This window comes from Nelumbo lutea, chromosome 7 (assembly GCF_056320005.1).
Source record: "Nelumbo lutea isolate HS-2025 chromosome 7, American lotus-T2T, whole genome shotgun sequence".
NCBI lineage: Eukaryota > Viridiplantae > Streptophyta > Magnoliopsida > Proteales > Nelumbonaceae > Nelumbo > Nelumbo lutea.
The window spans coordinates 10,844,768-10,861,971 of NC_142690.1; the positions used below are offsets into that span (position 1 = coordinate 10,844,768).

Here is a 17,204-nt window from a genome sequence, read left to right on the forward strand (position 1 = left end):
CATTAATTCGATTAACCAAATTTTTTAATTTGAAAACCGAAATAAAAAATCAAGATATCAAATTAAATGAACCAAAAAAACAAAATAAAATTTCGGTTCGAATTTTTATTTTGACCTAACAATGCTCAGCCCTTTTTGCTTTTGTTTTTTCCCCTCTTCAATTCTTGTATGTTTTCTGACAACCCCAATTGAGATATGAAACTATGGATTGTAATTACCAGCTAACAGCTTGGGCTCTGAAACCCATTCCCAGCTTAGGGGCTTGTCTGTGGGCATGAAATAACTCAACCCATCAACAATTGATTGATCAAGCTCAAGTTGATTGTCGGGTCGGGCACTGGTGTGCTATATAGACCCGGTCCAAACCCATTGAATTTCTGAATTTCATCGTAGAAAACAATCAAATCAGGTCAGATCTTGACCGAGTTTAATTTCTAAGCTCATACGGTACAAAAGCTAAAATTTCTATTCTCCCCAACTTTCCAGCAAGAGTACGTGAGAAAATGCCAAACATCCAGCCTCTCCTTCCTCTCGAGCTTAACTTTTGACTCCAAGTTACGCTTAAATTGTCTTACTTTTGACAAATCTTAAGCCCGTGACTGACCTTTAAATGAATTCAAATACGGCACACCGTTTGAAGGTTTGATCATAGCTGTTTGTCCACATTATGATTTTGATCTGCTTGTCCAATAGCAATTTTCCTTGAACACCTCCTGTTTGATTGATTGATTGAGAGAAAGAGATGGTGAGAGTAAAATAAACCCACCAAAGTTGGAAGAACATACTTAAGTCCCCACCACATTTCCACAAATCTTTTATTGGGTCCTCCACTTTTTGTTTCTTTCTCTTGATCATCTAAATTTTGCAAACCATGAAAAGGCTTTCCATTTCAAAAGGAGATTTGGGCTGAAAACCACCCCCACAAACCTACAAAACTGTTTGGACTCTGGACCGGTGCCTTCCACTCAAGACAACATACTAACAACCAATCTCCAGCAATAAAAAGGTACAACACCTCACCAAATTATGGCCATCTTTTCCAAAAGTCATCAACTAATCCAAACAAACACCCAATAAAAGTTAAAACAGTGCATTTATATAGTGGGCTTTATCTCCTTGACTAAACCAACCCACAAGGATGGCATTTATTTATTCGGGTCGGGTCTGATTCGAGTTGTTTTTTTTTTTTCATCACATACATGCACGAGACCATTTCTTGTGGATGGGTGGCACATGCCTGGTACTACTATTATCATGCATGAACACATCTAATGCGCCAAACAAGATTAGGGATGTACAACGAAGGATGTCTGATGTAGGGGTTCAAATGGGTATAGCTTTTTTGTATTATGTGGCTCATGGGAGTAGAGTTGGTACTATGTAATCCAAGTGGGGACATCATACATATTCATGCATCGGACATGCATGCATGGCAATACTATATATAGTTACCTACCAGACATTAATCTGGTTGGCAACCTTCCTTTTTAGTTGGGACCCATCTTTCACCTAAGAGATATTTACCAGCCACTGGATCAGAATCAATGTGAGTATAGGGTAAGTGATGATAACCAGCGCCATCCAACGTATGAATTCAAGCCTATATCTGCTCCACTTGTACTAATAACATACCCATAATTAAGGCAGGCAGGTGAACATGTGGCAACACAAGGGAGTGGGCCCGGTCATCGATACGTGATGACATGGCACAACAGCCATGGGTCATGGTGACATGGCAAATGAGACATGACTATAGTATGTAGATAAGTATAGTTTAATAAAGAGTAGTATAATATAGATTATTAAAATGAGTTTAAGGAATGAATGAAAGTAAGTAGCTAGGTTTTTGTAGGGATTGTCACAATGCCACCTAGAGATTGAGACTTTTGTTGGGTGGAGTTAAATGTGCTCTCTACTTTTGGCCTGTTGTGCAACCTCCTTGTCTCTTTGTCTTGATATGAGAGGATAATACCAATTGAATGGTCTATGAGGTAGAAAAGAAAACAAATGGAGGTTTGGAGGCATCTGAGAAGGCTTCCTTGCAATCCCCACACGCACCCACAAAGCAACAAAGCAAGGGCTGTTGTTTTGTTTTGTTAGGACATGTTTGGCGGGGAGCATCGATGAGGAATAATAACAAGTTTTGTCCGGCTCTTATTCCCCATCCACGTTGTGTGAAGACAAAACCAGAAAAAGCGACAGTTTTTGGAGAGTGAAGGCGCGCTCTCTCACAAATTCCATATTCCTCTGAGTCCCAAACGACACCAAATCAATAACGACAAAAGCGCACCCCCTCCCATTGTCGCCAACGCAGCCATGAAAAAAGTCCTTCAAAGTAGAGAGAGTGAGAGCCTTCATTCAATGACTCTTGCCTCACTCCTGCAACAAAACCTACAGTACCCAGAAACCCTAACCTGTTGTCTAACCGTTTTGGTTGAATAAAGGTGAAGACTTGGATGCCAAGCAAAGTGGTTTTTCATGGGGCTTTCTCTGGGTTTCTGATGAATTTCAAAACCCACGTCTGGTTTTGCACTTCTTAACGTGGTTGCTTCAGCTTGGTTCCCCTGCTGTGAATGAGGGGGAGTTAACGAGCTGTTTCTGCGTTTCTGGTAGTGTTCTCCGCTCCATCTGTCTGTCTGTTGCTCAATTTCTTTTGAATTATCCAACTATTAGATACCCATCTGAGTCTGTCTCATGACTTATCATTTCTGATGTCTTTTGTCTTATTTGACGCTTGTGTAGTACCTCTTCTTCAATTTCTTTAAAAAATTCCTGGTTAATTAACTGTTCCTTCGACGGTTTTTGTTCTCATACGCAACTACCATCTTTGATATTTCGTCTGAAAGATTTGGAACCCAGTTCATGGTTTCGTCAATCTCAATATTGGCGAAAAAATTTCACTGAAATGGCCTTCTTTTCGATTCAGATATAGTTCTCGACCGACAACTGACTCGCTTTATCTTGCACTTGGAGAATTACCCATTTTCTTGGCAGCTCATTCTGCAAATTCTCCTAAGGTGCGCGAAGTTTTTGATACCCAACTAGCTTAGATCCTCTGCGTTCATTGATCGCTATCTGTTTTCTGCAATTCTCGGCTCTGTTTTATTAGAAAGAAAGCAGTTCTCGGCTCTGTTTTATTAGAAAGAAAGCAGTTCTCGGCTCTGTATAGGAAAGGTTGTTGTGGTAGGTTAATGGCAGGAATGGTTCAAGATGAGGGATCATCATCTGTAACTTCATCACCCCTTCAGTTCTTCTCACTGATGTCACTTTCCCCTAGCTTAGGATCACCCTATCCCTGGCTCAGGGAGCTTAAATCCGAGGAGCGAGGTTTATATCTGATCCATCTCTTATTGTCCTGTGCGAATCATGTCGCCACCGGTAACCTTGAACATGCAAATATTGGTCTCGAGCAAATTTCCCACCTTGCCTCTCCTGAAGGCGACACCATGCAGCGCATTGCTGCATACTTCACGGAGGCGCTGGCCGACCGGATTCTGAAAGCATGGCCTGGTCTGCACAGAGCCCTTAATTCTACCAAACTGGCTTCAATCTCCGAAGGAATTCTTGTTCGGAAGCTGTTTTTTGAGCTGTGCCCATTCTTAAAGGTTGCAATCGTGATCACCAACCAGGCCATTATAGAAGCTATGGAAGGGGAGAAGATGGTCCATATTATTGATCTCCATTGCGCAGAGCCTGCACAGTGGGTTGCTCTTATCCAGGCCTTGAGTGCACGGCCAGAAGGTCCACCCCATTTGAGAATTACCGGCATTCATGAACAGAAGGAGGTTTTGGAGCAGACAGCTCTTCGTTTGACAGAAGAAGCTGAGAAGTTGGACATTCCATTTCAATTTAATCCCATTGTTAGCAAATTGGACAATCTTGATGTTGAAAGCTTGCGTGTTAAGACAGGAGAAGCTCTTGCAATCAGCTCTGTCCTCCAGTTGCATTCCCTCTTGGCAACAAATGATGAGATTCTTAGTAAGAAATCTCCTCCCCTAGCAAGGAACACAAATTCAGTTCATCCCCTACATAGAGTCCTGCAGATGAACCAGAGCACTCTAGGTGATTTGCTTGAGAAAGATTTGGTCAATGGGTATAGCCCGAGTCCTGACTCGGCATCATCATCTCCACCATCTTTGCCTGCTTCAGCAAAGATAGAGAACTTCCTTGCAGCTCTTTGGGGCCTATCTCCAAAACTCATGGTTGTGACCGAGCAAGAATCCAACCATAATGGGTCAACCCTGATGGAGAGGCTCTTGGAGGCACTCTACTTCTATGCTTCACTTTTTGATTGCTTGGAGTCAACAGTTTCCAGGGCATCGATGGAGCGAATGAAGGTGGAGAAGATGCTCTTTGGGGAGGAAATTAAGAACATTATAGCTTGTGAGGGAGCAGAGAGGAAGGAGAGACATGAGAAACTGGAGATATGGATTCAAAGGCTTGATTCAGCAGGATTTGGCAGGGTGCCCTTGAGCTACTATGGTCAACTGCAGGCAAGGAGGTTGTTGCAGAGCTATGGTTGTGATGGTTATAAGATCAAAGAGGAGAATGGCTGTTTGGTAATCTGCTGGCAAGAACGAGCCCTTTTCTCAGTATCATCTTGGAGGTGTAGGAGGTATGACTGAGATTATTAGAGGCAATTTTCATCCATCAAGAGTTTCTCTTTTCTTTTCTGTACAAATGATTTGTTTGTTTTTTTATCAATTTTGTTTAAAAAATCCACCATTTCATGGTGGTTTTGTGTAAGGATTTGAAGATCTTCTTCACGGTCTCATCTTCTATTACTATATTTTTATTTCCTTATTTCTTTTTTCATACCCTGATTGATCTTTGACTTGCTTGCTTTGATACCCATGTTAGAAATTCAAGAATCCTGAATGTTTATGGTTGTTCGGTTGTGTTTGGTCTTTTACAATTTACATCCCCACACCCACCTCTCCTCTCTCTTTTTTTCCCGGTTTCCTGGTAGAGAGAAAAGCACATCAGTAGAGCCAGAGATCATCCATGGTAATTGGCTGGCAACTCTGGATCCAACCTGGTTCAAAACAATGGATTTGAATCATTTGACTCATTCAACCAACATGAATCAAGGGGACCACTGGGGTATTGCTGTTATGGCGTGCAAATAAGGGTTGTCATTTGTCATTGCCTACATCCAATGTTACTGAAAGCCTTGCCTAGGTTTCTTATCCTTACAGAGAAACTATAAATGCAGCTTCCAACAGTCCCAGTCAAATGGATTTGTGGAACCTGCATTTCTTTGCTGTTGAATTAGATCAATAACCAATTAATGCCCAGAAAAACCTTTAACACTGTATATTCCACCATTACAGAGTTTGAATCTGTTTGTAGAGACAATACAGGCACTTCTATGGGAGACAACAGTTTATATGGTCAGCATGTAATAACAGTTTATACGGTCACCATTACAGAGCTTGAATCTGTTTTTTTTTTTTTTTCTATTTTGGAGATTTCTCGACACTTTTCTTCTTCTGGCTGGAGATTGTCGAATGGATGGAAAAATTGTAATTATGAGAGCTGAGCTGTATGTATACACGGTTTATGTAAATAGATGTATTCTTAGAGAATAACATAGAGATTTGACATCAAAAGTTGTGTTTTCTTCTCTTTCCTTTTGGAGGGGTTTGCAAATTTGGTGTTTTTTTTCCTCAAATTTGATTTGAATATGGGTCTCTTTTTGGGATTTGTAGATATATCTCAATCTTGGTTTTGTTGTTTGAATATTGTGATTAATTAATTTATTAAGTTATTCTATGGACTTGTGTCGGCTTTAGTTCTAAAGTGCACCCCGTCGTCCCCTCTCTTTCAGTTTCTGGTTAATGGCTCATTTTTTAGAAACATTCTTTATTGAATATATCTCTAGAAGGACAATAGAGAAGTCCACTGATCATACTTTGAAATTATATAGTAATAATCAGATGGACTGCATTCATTTTCTAAATATATTACAATTCACTGCTCAAATTGCAATTTCCTTTTTAAACACAAAAGAGAAGATAGATAAACTTGCATATAATTTCCAGGTATGTAGAAAGAGCTTTTGGCTGAAGCTTGTACGTGACATCAGAAGAGAGTTGATTAGGGTTTTATTTTTTTAAGCAGAAGGTCAGGTAGTCAAATACACCAAAGTCCTTTGGAGGACCAATATCTGAAAATTTTAGTTCTGGAAAATTTCATCAACATGTTTGGCATGAATTCTCTCTATCATTTACAATTGGTCTTGCTCTTGCTTGAGATCATGTTTATGCCTGATTGATGTTAACTAGCTCCTTAATTAGATATCATGCTTTAGGTTCTATCTTCATAGGGCAGCCAAACATGGCGCATTTATTATTGATTCTACAATTAATCCCATTGAGAATTTCAGATAAGTAGACTGTCCTGGACATTTTGGATTACTTGTTCTGTTTCCTTTTAGGGTATTTATCAATTGAATCTTTTGCTAGAAAAGGGGAAAAAGAAAGAATGGAGAAATAACAGGAAAGTTGTCCTTAGTCGCGAAAGGTCATTTTTATGAGAAAGAACAAAATTCACAATAGCTGAGCTTGTTATTCTGCAGGCTGTTCTGTTCTAGGCTGCAGGTCTTAGTTGCTCTATGCATTAATATTTTCCCGCAATGACTCCCAGATACCTGTCTGGGTGGTGTATTGTGTCAGATACTTGAAGTTTTATTTTAAATTTCATATCCAAAACCCTGTCCTTTTTGTATCCAGGTAACATAATTTTCTTAACTTCTGGTTTTATCTGTTTTATCAACCAATATTTTTAGCTCTGGCTTGGGATGTGAGAAAATCGTGAAAAGCATAGTGTCACATGGACAGGGTGTGATGAGAAAGACCTGAGTTGTTTGTGTTACTTTTGCGTTTTGGTTACTGATAAAAATAGATAGCTTTGCAAGCATTCTTTTGTCAAAAACATTGCATTGAGATTTTATTGAATTGTGGTTTCTGGCATTCTCATTGAAATTGTTTGCTGTTTGATAATAAGTCTATATCACTTTTCTGGTTACTTAGACGAGTCCGTTGGACTATTCACGAGTAGGAGCATAAGAAATGTGTATCTGTAGGCTTGTATGATTCATCTTATATTTCCTTTTCTCATAAATTGCTTCCTTCCTGGGCTTCTTATTATAATCCTTCTACAGGCTCTTATTTGTTTTGTTTCTTTTTCCCATAACCATTGTTTCATTGGTGCTGCTGCAGGTAAATTAAGGACCCATGGTTTGGCAGAGGAAACAGAGTTCCTGGCGATTATAAAAGCAATTCAGACTGCTCATCAAAAGAGTTGGAAGAATGCTGCCATTTTCTCTGGTGCATTGACAACCATTTTGGCTTTAAAATCTGCCAGTCGAGATTTGTCTTGGCGGTCTCTTTTGATAGTTGATGAAATTAGGACATGTTCGTCTCTCGGGTCTATGGCCTTTATGATCCTAGAATGTTTAATGAGCCTGCTCATAGACTGGCTCAAAAAGCTATACAATTATCTTTGGATTTTTGGTTTGATATTCCGCCTGCATGGGTGGAAGGTTGTATATATACTTCCTTCAGTTGTAGTAATATAATCTTCCTGAGCAGAGAGATTGAACCGTGTCTTACAGTATGAAGCTGAGCCTGATGCCTTGAATTGAAACTTCCAAAGAGCAATTAATCCTGGGAGCAGCTACACACGTTTGGAAAATGTTTGAACATTGCAAAATAATTAATATAGCAAGGATGCATTTGGGAAGCATTCATAGAAATAAATCTTAAGAATACATCAATGGTGCAAATTCTAAAGCTCAATTGGCTATTAATGAGGTATAAATATTATAGAAAAATACATATTATTTGATGAAAGATAGAAAAAATACATACATTAACATCTTGTGTGAAGTAATAAATTGCAGTTAAGCATGTTAAGCTGTTGGGAATAATTTATATTTACGTGCAAAATGTGTTCAAAATATCGCAATGTTTTGGTGCATATTGTAGGATGTGCATCCGGTTTTGAACCCACTGTATGAATTAAGCATTGGTTGGATTCTTTGGAGACCTTTAGGCCTGGGTTCATAGTAAGGGTGCAAATTGGGTTGCTTGATTTGAATAATTTCAATAAAATTGTGCTTGGGTTTGACACAAAATGTAGAAAATAAAATCTGACATGATTGCACTTGAATTTGAACCAAGTTTTACACAACAAATTTGCAATTTATCGTCACATTTTATTGAAACAAAAAAAAATAAATAAATAAAACTACACCGTTATGCACATTCTAATGGGGGAGATCCGATGAGCTCCGCAATCAAACAAAAAAATTTGCCTTGAGGGATTGGCTCTTGGCCTGGAGAAAAGCTGTTGGATAAGACCCCCTGGTGGCACCCATAAGGTTAGGTTTTAAGGACCAACAATCTATTGGTCCAACTCCACCTTACCCTATAAATAAAGAAAAGAAAATTGGCCCCGTATGGCATGTCTTTTCACGCGGGCTGTTAGCTTTTTAAAAGCTCAACAGTTTGCGTTTTGATCTTTTTCTATTTGATTGGAAAAATATTTAGTCACCAAGTCCATTTTAGGTTATTTTTGGGAAGCTCTAAATAAATCTTTTCGCCTTTTTTCAATTCATTTTTGCACGGAAAGATGTGTATACAGTTTGACTGTCAGAACTTCCAAAAGATCTTTCAAAAAAACTTGCCAAATGACTCATAAAATAAACAAGTAAAAAACAAAAAGAGGAAACTTCTTTACTCTGCTTGATATCTTTTTCTTGAATCTTGATGGTGTTGATGCATCCATTGTAAAGGTCAATTGAAGTTTTTTTTTCCACTTCTCTTGAACATCATGATCTTCCCTTCGTACAATTGTGATTCTTTCCTTCTCTTCCTCATCAACTGGCCATGCATACCAAAACAAGATGGAGAGACAATATGGGTTTCAAAGATTCATGAATTGCAAATATATATAGACTATATAGAGCAAGACATCTTGTTAGAGCATTCTTGATTCTTGGGTGGAATGAAAGGATTTGGGTAAAAATGATAAGAGGTGGTGGCAACCCATGGTGTGTTGATGACCTCTTCTTGTTGCCGAGAAGAGAGGTGTACATTTCCCCAAGCTATAGTGTTGGAGAGAATGGGGTCATCGTAACTTTGGAGGAGAAGCTCTGAGGCGCATCTGAAGACACTGTCTTTAGAATGTTATTTGCTCTCACTCAGTTTTATTGAGTTTGCTATTGGGTTACAGGAAAATTCATTCCCAGGATACAGTAGAGCCTTGAGCGAGAATCTGCAACCAGCAAAATTGAAGAGTCTCCAAAGAAACCTTCTGTGAGACTGTAGCAGACCGGACTGAGAGAGAGAGAGATATTGAATTTCAAAATTGTGTGTTTTGGAGTTTGATTCATGCTCCTTAAATAATTTGTGAAGATGTATGAAGAAAAAGGTAGGAACTGGTTTAGAGAAGGCACCTTGAACAGTCAAAATTTCAAACATTGTAACTGTTTAAAAAGTAGTTAACAATTAGTGACTGTTAACTTTGAATTGTGCTTCTTGATTACACCCGATCAAATCGTAAACGTTGATGATGTGCAAGCAAAGTGCACCTCTAAAGCGCCTCATTGTGCTGCACACGTTGCGTGGTATCGAATCATTATACTCTCCTCTACTAATTCTAAGGAGTGTAAATCAGCTCCTATTGAAATACTAAAAACAAAACTTATAATTTCCCAATGTGGGACAAGTTCAAAACTAGGTTTTGTAAGAGAAAAACTAATTTTTCAATCAAGTGTGCAGGTGCAATTTCTCATATAATTGGCCAATCAAACCCATTGGATTTAATCTCTTATGAGATTAAAATCCAACAATCCCCCGCATTGATTGATCAATTACATAGTTCTCTCTCAATCCAAACTACTATGACACAATTATGCATACAAAAGGTGTTTATTAACTTAAACCTCCTGTTAGTATAGTTATCTTAGAGCCTTGTCAAAGTTATTGGGGGTAAGGCCTTAAACCAATTACTCTCAAGACAGATCGGAGACACCTATACACACAAAAATGTCTAGTCTCTGCAAGAGTTTCAAGTTTTGCACAGCACTGTTATGGTCATGTGCTTCTTTCCTGATTTCATGAACAATCCCGAGAGCAAAACCAAACCCTCATGAGAAGCGGCACCACTTCTATGTTCACATAGGTGAAGTTCCACTATGTGTTCCGTTATTTGACACATTTCAGAACTTCATTAAGAGTTTATCTCAACCTCTCATTATAACGGGCAATATTGTTTATGTTGTGATGGTAAATTTCTCAATGCCAATGCTAACAGTCACATTGTTGTAATTTGTTGTTACCCATTAAACCCAATACTGATGGTTTTTCAGTTCAAGTTGAGTAACCATTACAGCTGACTAAGTAAAGGATTTTAATCTCATCTCTTTGGTTGTCATTCTTACAAATTCTCTGGCCAAGCCCTTGGTAAGAGGATCAACCAAGTTTTTACTTGACCTCACATAGGTTATAGTGATGACTCCATCTTGAATAAGTTGCCTTACAAATTCATGTCTTAGACTTATATGTTTGGACTTACCATTGTATGTACCATTGTAAGACCTTGACAGAATTGCCTCACTATCACAGTAAATGAAAATTGGAGGCATAGGACTAGGCCAAAGTTTTATATCCAATAATAATTTTTTAATCCATTCAGCCTCTTTTCCAGTAGTCGCTAAGGCTATGAATTCGGATTCCATGGTCGAATGAGATATATAAGTTTATCTCTTGGATGCCTAAGAGATTGCACCCCCACCAAGGACGAAAATCCATCAAGGTGTAGACTTGTTATCTCCATTACCGGTAATCCAACTTGCATCAGTGTACCCTTCTAGTACAGCTGGATAATTACAATAAAACAAGCCAAGTTCCAAGGTTCTCTTGAGATACCCAATAACTCTCCAAATTGCCTTCCAGTGCTCTGCACCGGGGTTACTTGTAAACCAACTGATTTTACTTACTGCAAATGCAATATCAAATCTGGTACAAAGAATAGCATACACCAACCTTCCTACTGCACTAGCATACTCAAGTTGTGCAATTGCTCTACTAGTATTTTCTACTAGCTTTATACTAGAATCATATGGCATGCTACATTCTTTAAACCCTAAATGCTTAAATTTCTCAAGTACTTTCTCAATGTAATGTGATTGGCTTAATGCATAGCCCCTACTATGCTTTTTAACTTTTACTCCCAAGATGGTATCTATTTCTCCTAAATCTTTCATCTTGAAAACATAGGATAAGTAGTTTTTAGTTTCATTTATGCCAACCATATTTGTACCCACAATAAGCATATCATCAACCTAAAGACACACAATTGCTCTATAATTTTCAGTGAATTTTGAGTAGACGCATCTATCGGCACTATTATGTTTAAAACCAAAAGCTAAGATGCAAGAATCAAATTTCTCATGCCACTGTTTAGGTGTTTGTTTTAATCCATATAGTGATTTAATCAGTTTACAGACTTTCTTCTCGTTTTTAGGAAGAACAAATCCTTCTAGTTGTTCCATATAAACCTCTTCATTTAAAAAAGTGATTTTAACATTCATTTGGGGAACATATAAGTGATAAATGGATGCTAATGCTATGAGTGTTTTAATAGAAGTTGTTCTAGCCACTAGTGCATAGGTGTCAAAGTAATCAATCCCTTTTGACTAAATCCTTTGGCTACCAATCTAGCCTTAAAATTTTGTACAGTTCCATCAGTGTTGTATTTTCTTCTAAACACCCATTTACATTTTATTGATTTTGATCCTGGAGAAAAATCTACTAGTACCCATGTGTTATTTGACATTATTGAATTCATTTCATCATTTATATCCTCCTTCCAAAAGGCAACATCTCCAGAGGTCATGGCCTCACTATAGGTTTTTGGATCATTTTCAATGTTTAGGACAATAGGTATCTTATTTAAAATATGCTCTTTATCAGCCTCAACCAAAAATACAATTGTCTGAGTAGAGATAAAATCTGAACCTAAGTGTTTCTCTTTTCTTTGTCTTTGACTTCTTCTAAGTTCTACTGTAGGTGTTACAGTTGTGTCATTTCTTCTTTCAGTTTCATTATTATCAACAAGTATTGAGATCTGAGTTTCTCTGTTATTTTCTATGGATTCATTTTCTGTAGATTCAGAACACTGTTTATTTTCAAAGAACTCAACATCTTTAGTTTCAATTATTATGTTGGACTCTAAGTCTAGAAGCCTATAGGCCTTGCTATGTTTTGCATATCCAACAAATATACTTTTCTTAACTCTAAGTCCTAATTTGGTTATTTTAGGATCTGGAACTCTATAATATGCTAAACACCCCACACTTTTAGATATGCTGAATTAGGCTTTCTTCCTATCCATAATTCATATGGGCATTTGTTATTAACTTTAGAAACAATTCTGTTATGTAAATGGCAGACTGTTAGGAGTGCTTCCCCCCACAGGTTTAAGGGTGCATTAGTTTTTAACAACATGCAGTTTATCATTTCTGTAAATGTTCTATTTTTCCTTTCAGCCAGGCCATTCTGTTGAGGGGTATAGGGAGCAAAAAACTTATGTATTATTCCAAATTCTTCACAGAAAGAATTAAACTCATTTTTAAAGTATTCAGCACTTCTATCACTTCTAAGGATTTTAATTTTCTTTTCTACTTCATTTTCAACATCAGTCTTATGTAGTCTAAACATGTCAAAGGCTTCATCTTAGTTATCATAAGGTAGACATAGGTGTACCTAGAAAAGTCATTTATAAATGTTATGAAGAGTCTCCAAAGAAACCTTCTGTGAAATTGTAGCAGACTGTAGCAAACCGAATTGTGAGAGAGAGAGAGAGAGTGAATTTCGAAATTGTGTGTTTTGGAGTTTGATTCATGCTCCTTAAATAATTTGTGAAGAGGTATGAAGAAAATGTAGGTGCCGGTTTAGAGAAGGTACCTTGAACAGTCACAATTTCAAACATTGTGACTGTTTAAAAAGTAGTTAACAGTTAGTGACTATTAACTTTGAATTGTGCCTCTTGATCACACCCAATCGAATCATGAACGTTGATCTCATCAACAGTGATCAACGGTTAGCAACGCACCAAAACCAAAGCTGCCCATCGTGAGCCACGCGGGTGCACGCGAAGTGGGAGCAAAGTGCGCGTCTAAAGCGCTTCATTGCGCCGCACACACGCGTACGCGTGCGTTGCGCGGTATCGAATCCCCATACTCTCCTCCACTAATTCTAAGGAGTGTAAATCAACTCCTATTGAAATACCAAAAACAAAACTTATAATTTTCTAATGTGGGACAAGTTCAAAATTGGATTTTGTAAAAGAAAAAGTGATTTTTCAATCAAGTGTGTAGGTGCAATTTCTCATGTAATTGACCAATCAAACCCATTGGATTTAATGAGATTAAATCCAACATAGTATATAACACCGCTCATAGGGATGACAACCATATCTGAAGAGAAAGTCCTAGAAAGGAGAAATTCTAGGCGAAAATGTCGATGATCTTCATTAGTAGTCACATGTAAATTTATAGTAGTTCAAACAGGGCCATTACAATTCATAATGGAAAAGAAAAACAAAGCAAGAAATCCTCTGCCAAGAACTGTGGGGCTGATCCTGGTGGTGCTCTACGATTGGACGGAGTCTAACCATATAATGGCCCATAATCGATTCGTTAGGACCCGAATATTTTGGTGACACATCATCAGGTGACCAGTTGATGTGTATCATCTCCTTCCCCTTCGGGTTCGTCTGATCCTCAAGACGATGACCTAGAAACTTCTTAGTTAGCTCGTTCCAGCTTTCCCGTATGGCATCAATCTCCGTTGTTCCCTTCCAATGGATTAATACCTCTCAATGTGGCCCTTGTTGCCCCTTTTAACGATGCGTCGTTCCAGCAGTGCCTTCGGATATGGGTGGTGTAGCCGCTAGGTGATAGAGGTGGCAGGCTTGGCTGCACTATTGCACCCGCTCCCATCTTCCTCTTTAGCAATGACACATGGAAGACGAGATGAAGTTTGCATCCTTCGGGAAGGTTCAATTTGTAGGCCACCTGTCCAATTCTTTCCACCACTTGAAATGGACCGTAAAACCTGGCTGCCAACTTCTGAGATCAACACATGGCAAGAGAGCTTTGTCGATAGGGTTGCAACCTAAGATACACATAGTCTCCTACTTCGAACGTCCGTTCGGATCGCCCAGAATCAGCATACTTCTTCATACGGGCTTGAGCCGCAATGACATTAGCCATAAGTTGGTTTAAAATCTGCTCCCGGCTCCGCAAAGCTTCCTCAACAGCCTATACTCGGGTAGTGCCCACTGCCCGAAACATAGGATAACAAGGAGGGCAGTGGGTATCCATACACAATTTCGAAGGGGGGTGGTACAGGTTGTTGAGTGGTGAGTGGTGTTATACCACCATTCAGCCAGATGCAACCAACAAGCACAAGTCTGGGGCTGGTCCTGTGTAAAACATCTTGGATACGCTTCCAGAGTGCAGTTAAGTACCTCGGTCTGACCATCCGTCTATGGGTGGTAGGCTGAGCTCATGAGAAGGGAAGTTCCCTATAGGCGGAAAAGCTCCCCCACCATATAAGCTTGGGCAACATCTTTGGCGGTGTAGGGATGGCTAAGAGGGACAAAATGACTGTATTTTGATAGCCGGTCAACCACAACGAGTATAACTGATTTCCTATCTGATGATGGCAGACCCTCCACGAAGTCCATGGAGACTTCAGTTCAGATCTTATCTGGGATGGGTATCGGTTGAAGCAGTCCGGGTAAGGGAACATTCTCAGCCTTACTTCGTTGACACACATCACATCCACGGACCCATTGCTTGACGTCCTTTTGCTGTCTCTTCTAGTAGCAAGTCCCCCTGATCCTCCTAAGTGTGTTATGATAACCTGAGTGCCCGCCAGTGGGTGAGTTTTGGAGCTCTTCAAATATCTCCCGCCGAAAGGTGGATGTAGGGCTGAGTACTATTTTTCCTTTTCGCCAGACCAACCCCTCCCTTATCTCATACTTTTGAGATGAATTCTTACCAAATTCAGGTCTTGTATGAATCTCTTATGTACTGGTCAACAACTACTTCACTTTTCAAATCATGCACCTATACCGGTGTAGGAGATGAAACAACTGAAAGAATGATAGGATCCATCTAATGGATGCCAAGAAGGTTACGGAATGGGTGGACAAATCTCAAAAATTTTCCTACCTTCTTCCAACTAAGAATCGTATTCCCTAAATTTAGAATACAATATTCAAAGATCCTACTTGAATAATAATCGAACCAGATCTGGACCAAAAGGAAAATGGAGGATTATACCTGATCCAGAGAAGCAGTATCTCCCAAAGTTGGTGTTCACACCAAAAGAAGACACCAAGATCCGCTCTTGTTGAAGATGGCACAACTGTTTGTGGAACGGAACCAGCAGAGTGCATCCTACACACTGGATCCTTCGCAAGAATCCTCTAGAAACTCTGAACACCAAATCTTTTTAGTCTTTTCTGCAAGACTGATGTCAAGAATTGATTTCTTGATTTCTTTCTTCTGCAAAGATCAAATCTTGCAAGAAGGAATAGCGGCGGCTAGAGGAGAACTCCAAGGACGAAGATGGCTTAATTGCTTCTCTTCGCTCTGGAGTGTGTATGAGATCTAATCTCAATTCGCAGGATGCATTTTTTCCTTCAAAATCCCTTAGGTTCAAAATCTCTCTCTTTCACTTAGGGTTTCTCCTCCTTTCTTCTTGATTAAGAAACCTCCTAAATTAGGAGTTATCCCAATCCAAATCAGTATTTGGATAGGGTATAATCTTAATCATATATGCAGATTAAGTTAGCTTATTACTAATCTTATCAGGAGTTTACCAGATCCAAATCTGATTTGAATTTGGTCTCCCAGAGCGGATAAGGTTAAAGGCCCAATCCTTTTTGCTAACATTAATCTCATATCCGCTCCATAGATGGGTGATCATATCAGTCCAGCTCGAAATGGGCTTTTGGCCCATTAAGTGTTCAGTGCTTAACTAGTTTCCAATCTGCTGCCCAGTTGGACTTCTTTATATGGCATGGGACCCAAGCATTGATCTACACACCAGCCACATGGGTTCAGCCCAACCTTTATTACAAGGCCCAGCCGAATTCACTGAAAAGCTCAATGAACCCCTGAGCCCATCACATGGACCCTATGGGCCCAACACTTACATTAAGTGGTCATTGGGCCAAGCCATCTTATAAAAACCCAGGGACTGTGGGCAGGTGTAAGATTAGACCATCAGGTACTATCCTAAATGGCCTTACACTTAACCTCTCAGCCCTTAATGATCAAGCACTGTCCGACAAGAGAGGACATCTCCCTCAGCTGCAAGGAACAATGCCGCACTCTCTACTCACATGGATCCCGGGAATTAAAACCATTTGCAAACATTTTGAAACCGTATATATATATATATATATATATTATATATTATATATCATATATAAATTTTGCAAAACAAAATTCCGACGATTGAAATCAACTGCCGGCAGTTTGGTTTTCATCAGAGAGAGTGCATTCCCGATCATTACCTTTGTTCGACAAAGGGGTTGATCTTGTCACTATGATCACCCACTGAGATGAATTCTCAGACTGCCCCAACATGCCCAGGTTTTGACCCCTGTTAAGGATCTCACTGATTGGCATATCAAAGGCAGCCTGATCCGACACCTAGTGAAGTGTCATAATCGAGTCTAGGGGTCAGGTGTAACTTTTCAGTTTTGCCCATCTGTCTCCAAGATCCAGGGCAACACTGGAAATCTGGTCCGGTTCAAGGATTCGAGTAATCTCATACTGCATATGCCTTGGGTCTTACCTTGGTGGCCAAGACAGGCCATCCCAACACTTGGTGGCACACCAATATCAGCCTTGGCAAGATAAATCTCCCCAGACATATCCAATGGTTGTGAACATTTAAAATTAACACGAGTCTCTATAAGTGTCCAGTTTTAAGGTCTTACATAGAATTATACCAAACAACATGAATTAAACATGCACTTTATTTATTTACACTAAATGTCAAAAGTACATTAAATCAGATTGAAGCTAAAGGCATACAAAACTGTCTAACAACGGTTTGGAGCTCAGGTGCTTCACAGCGGGACAAGGCATCAGCCACAACATTTTATCG

The 17,204-nt window shown here is 39.2% G+C and overlaps 1 protein-coding gene across 3 annotated transcripts; it reads left to right on the forward strand.

Annotated features, from left to right (window-relative positions):
• The first annotated feature begins 2,206 nt into the window (after window positions 1-2,206).
• LOC148845062 (scarecrow-like protein 3) lies at window positions 2,207-7,620 on the forward strand. Of its 3 annotated transcripts, XR_016102400.1 has the most exons (3): window positions 2,281-4,615; window positions 6,045-6,126; window positions 7,224-7,620. XR_016102400.1 is itself a non-coding variant. In XM_088955560.1 (2 exons), exons 1-2 carry the CDS (start codon window positions 3,192-3,194, stop codon window positions 7,225-7,227), a joined length of 1,428 nt encoding a protein of 475 aa, XP_088811686.1. In that variant the 5' UTR covers window positions 2,207-3,191; the 3' UTR covers window positions 7,228-7,620. The 3 variants fall into 3 exon arrangements, 2 of the variants coding, with proteins under 2 accessions (XP_088811686.1, XP_088811685.1); XM_088955560.1 differs by lacking the exon at window positions 6,045-6,126 and having other exon boundaries at window positions 2,207-4,615; XM_088955559.1 differs by lacking the exons at window positions 6,045-6,126; window positions 7,224-7,620 and having other exon boundaries at window positions 2,281-4,625.
• The last annotated feature ends 9,584 nt before the right edge of the window (window positions 7,621-17,204 follow it).

Bases quoted from the DNA above. Each gene is read 5' to 3' on its own strand.
- LOC148845062 (XM_088955559.1), top strand. From the start codon at position 3,192: ATGGCAGGAATGGTTCAAGATGAGGGATCATCATCTGTAACTTCATCA.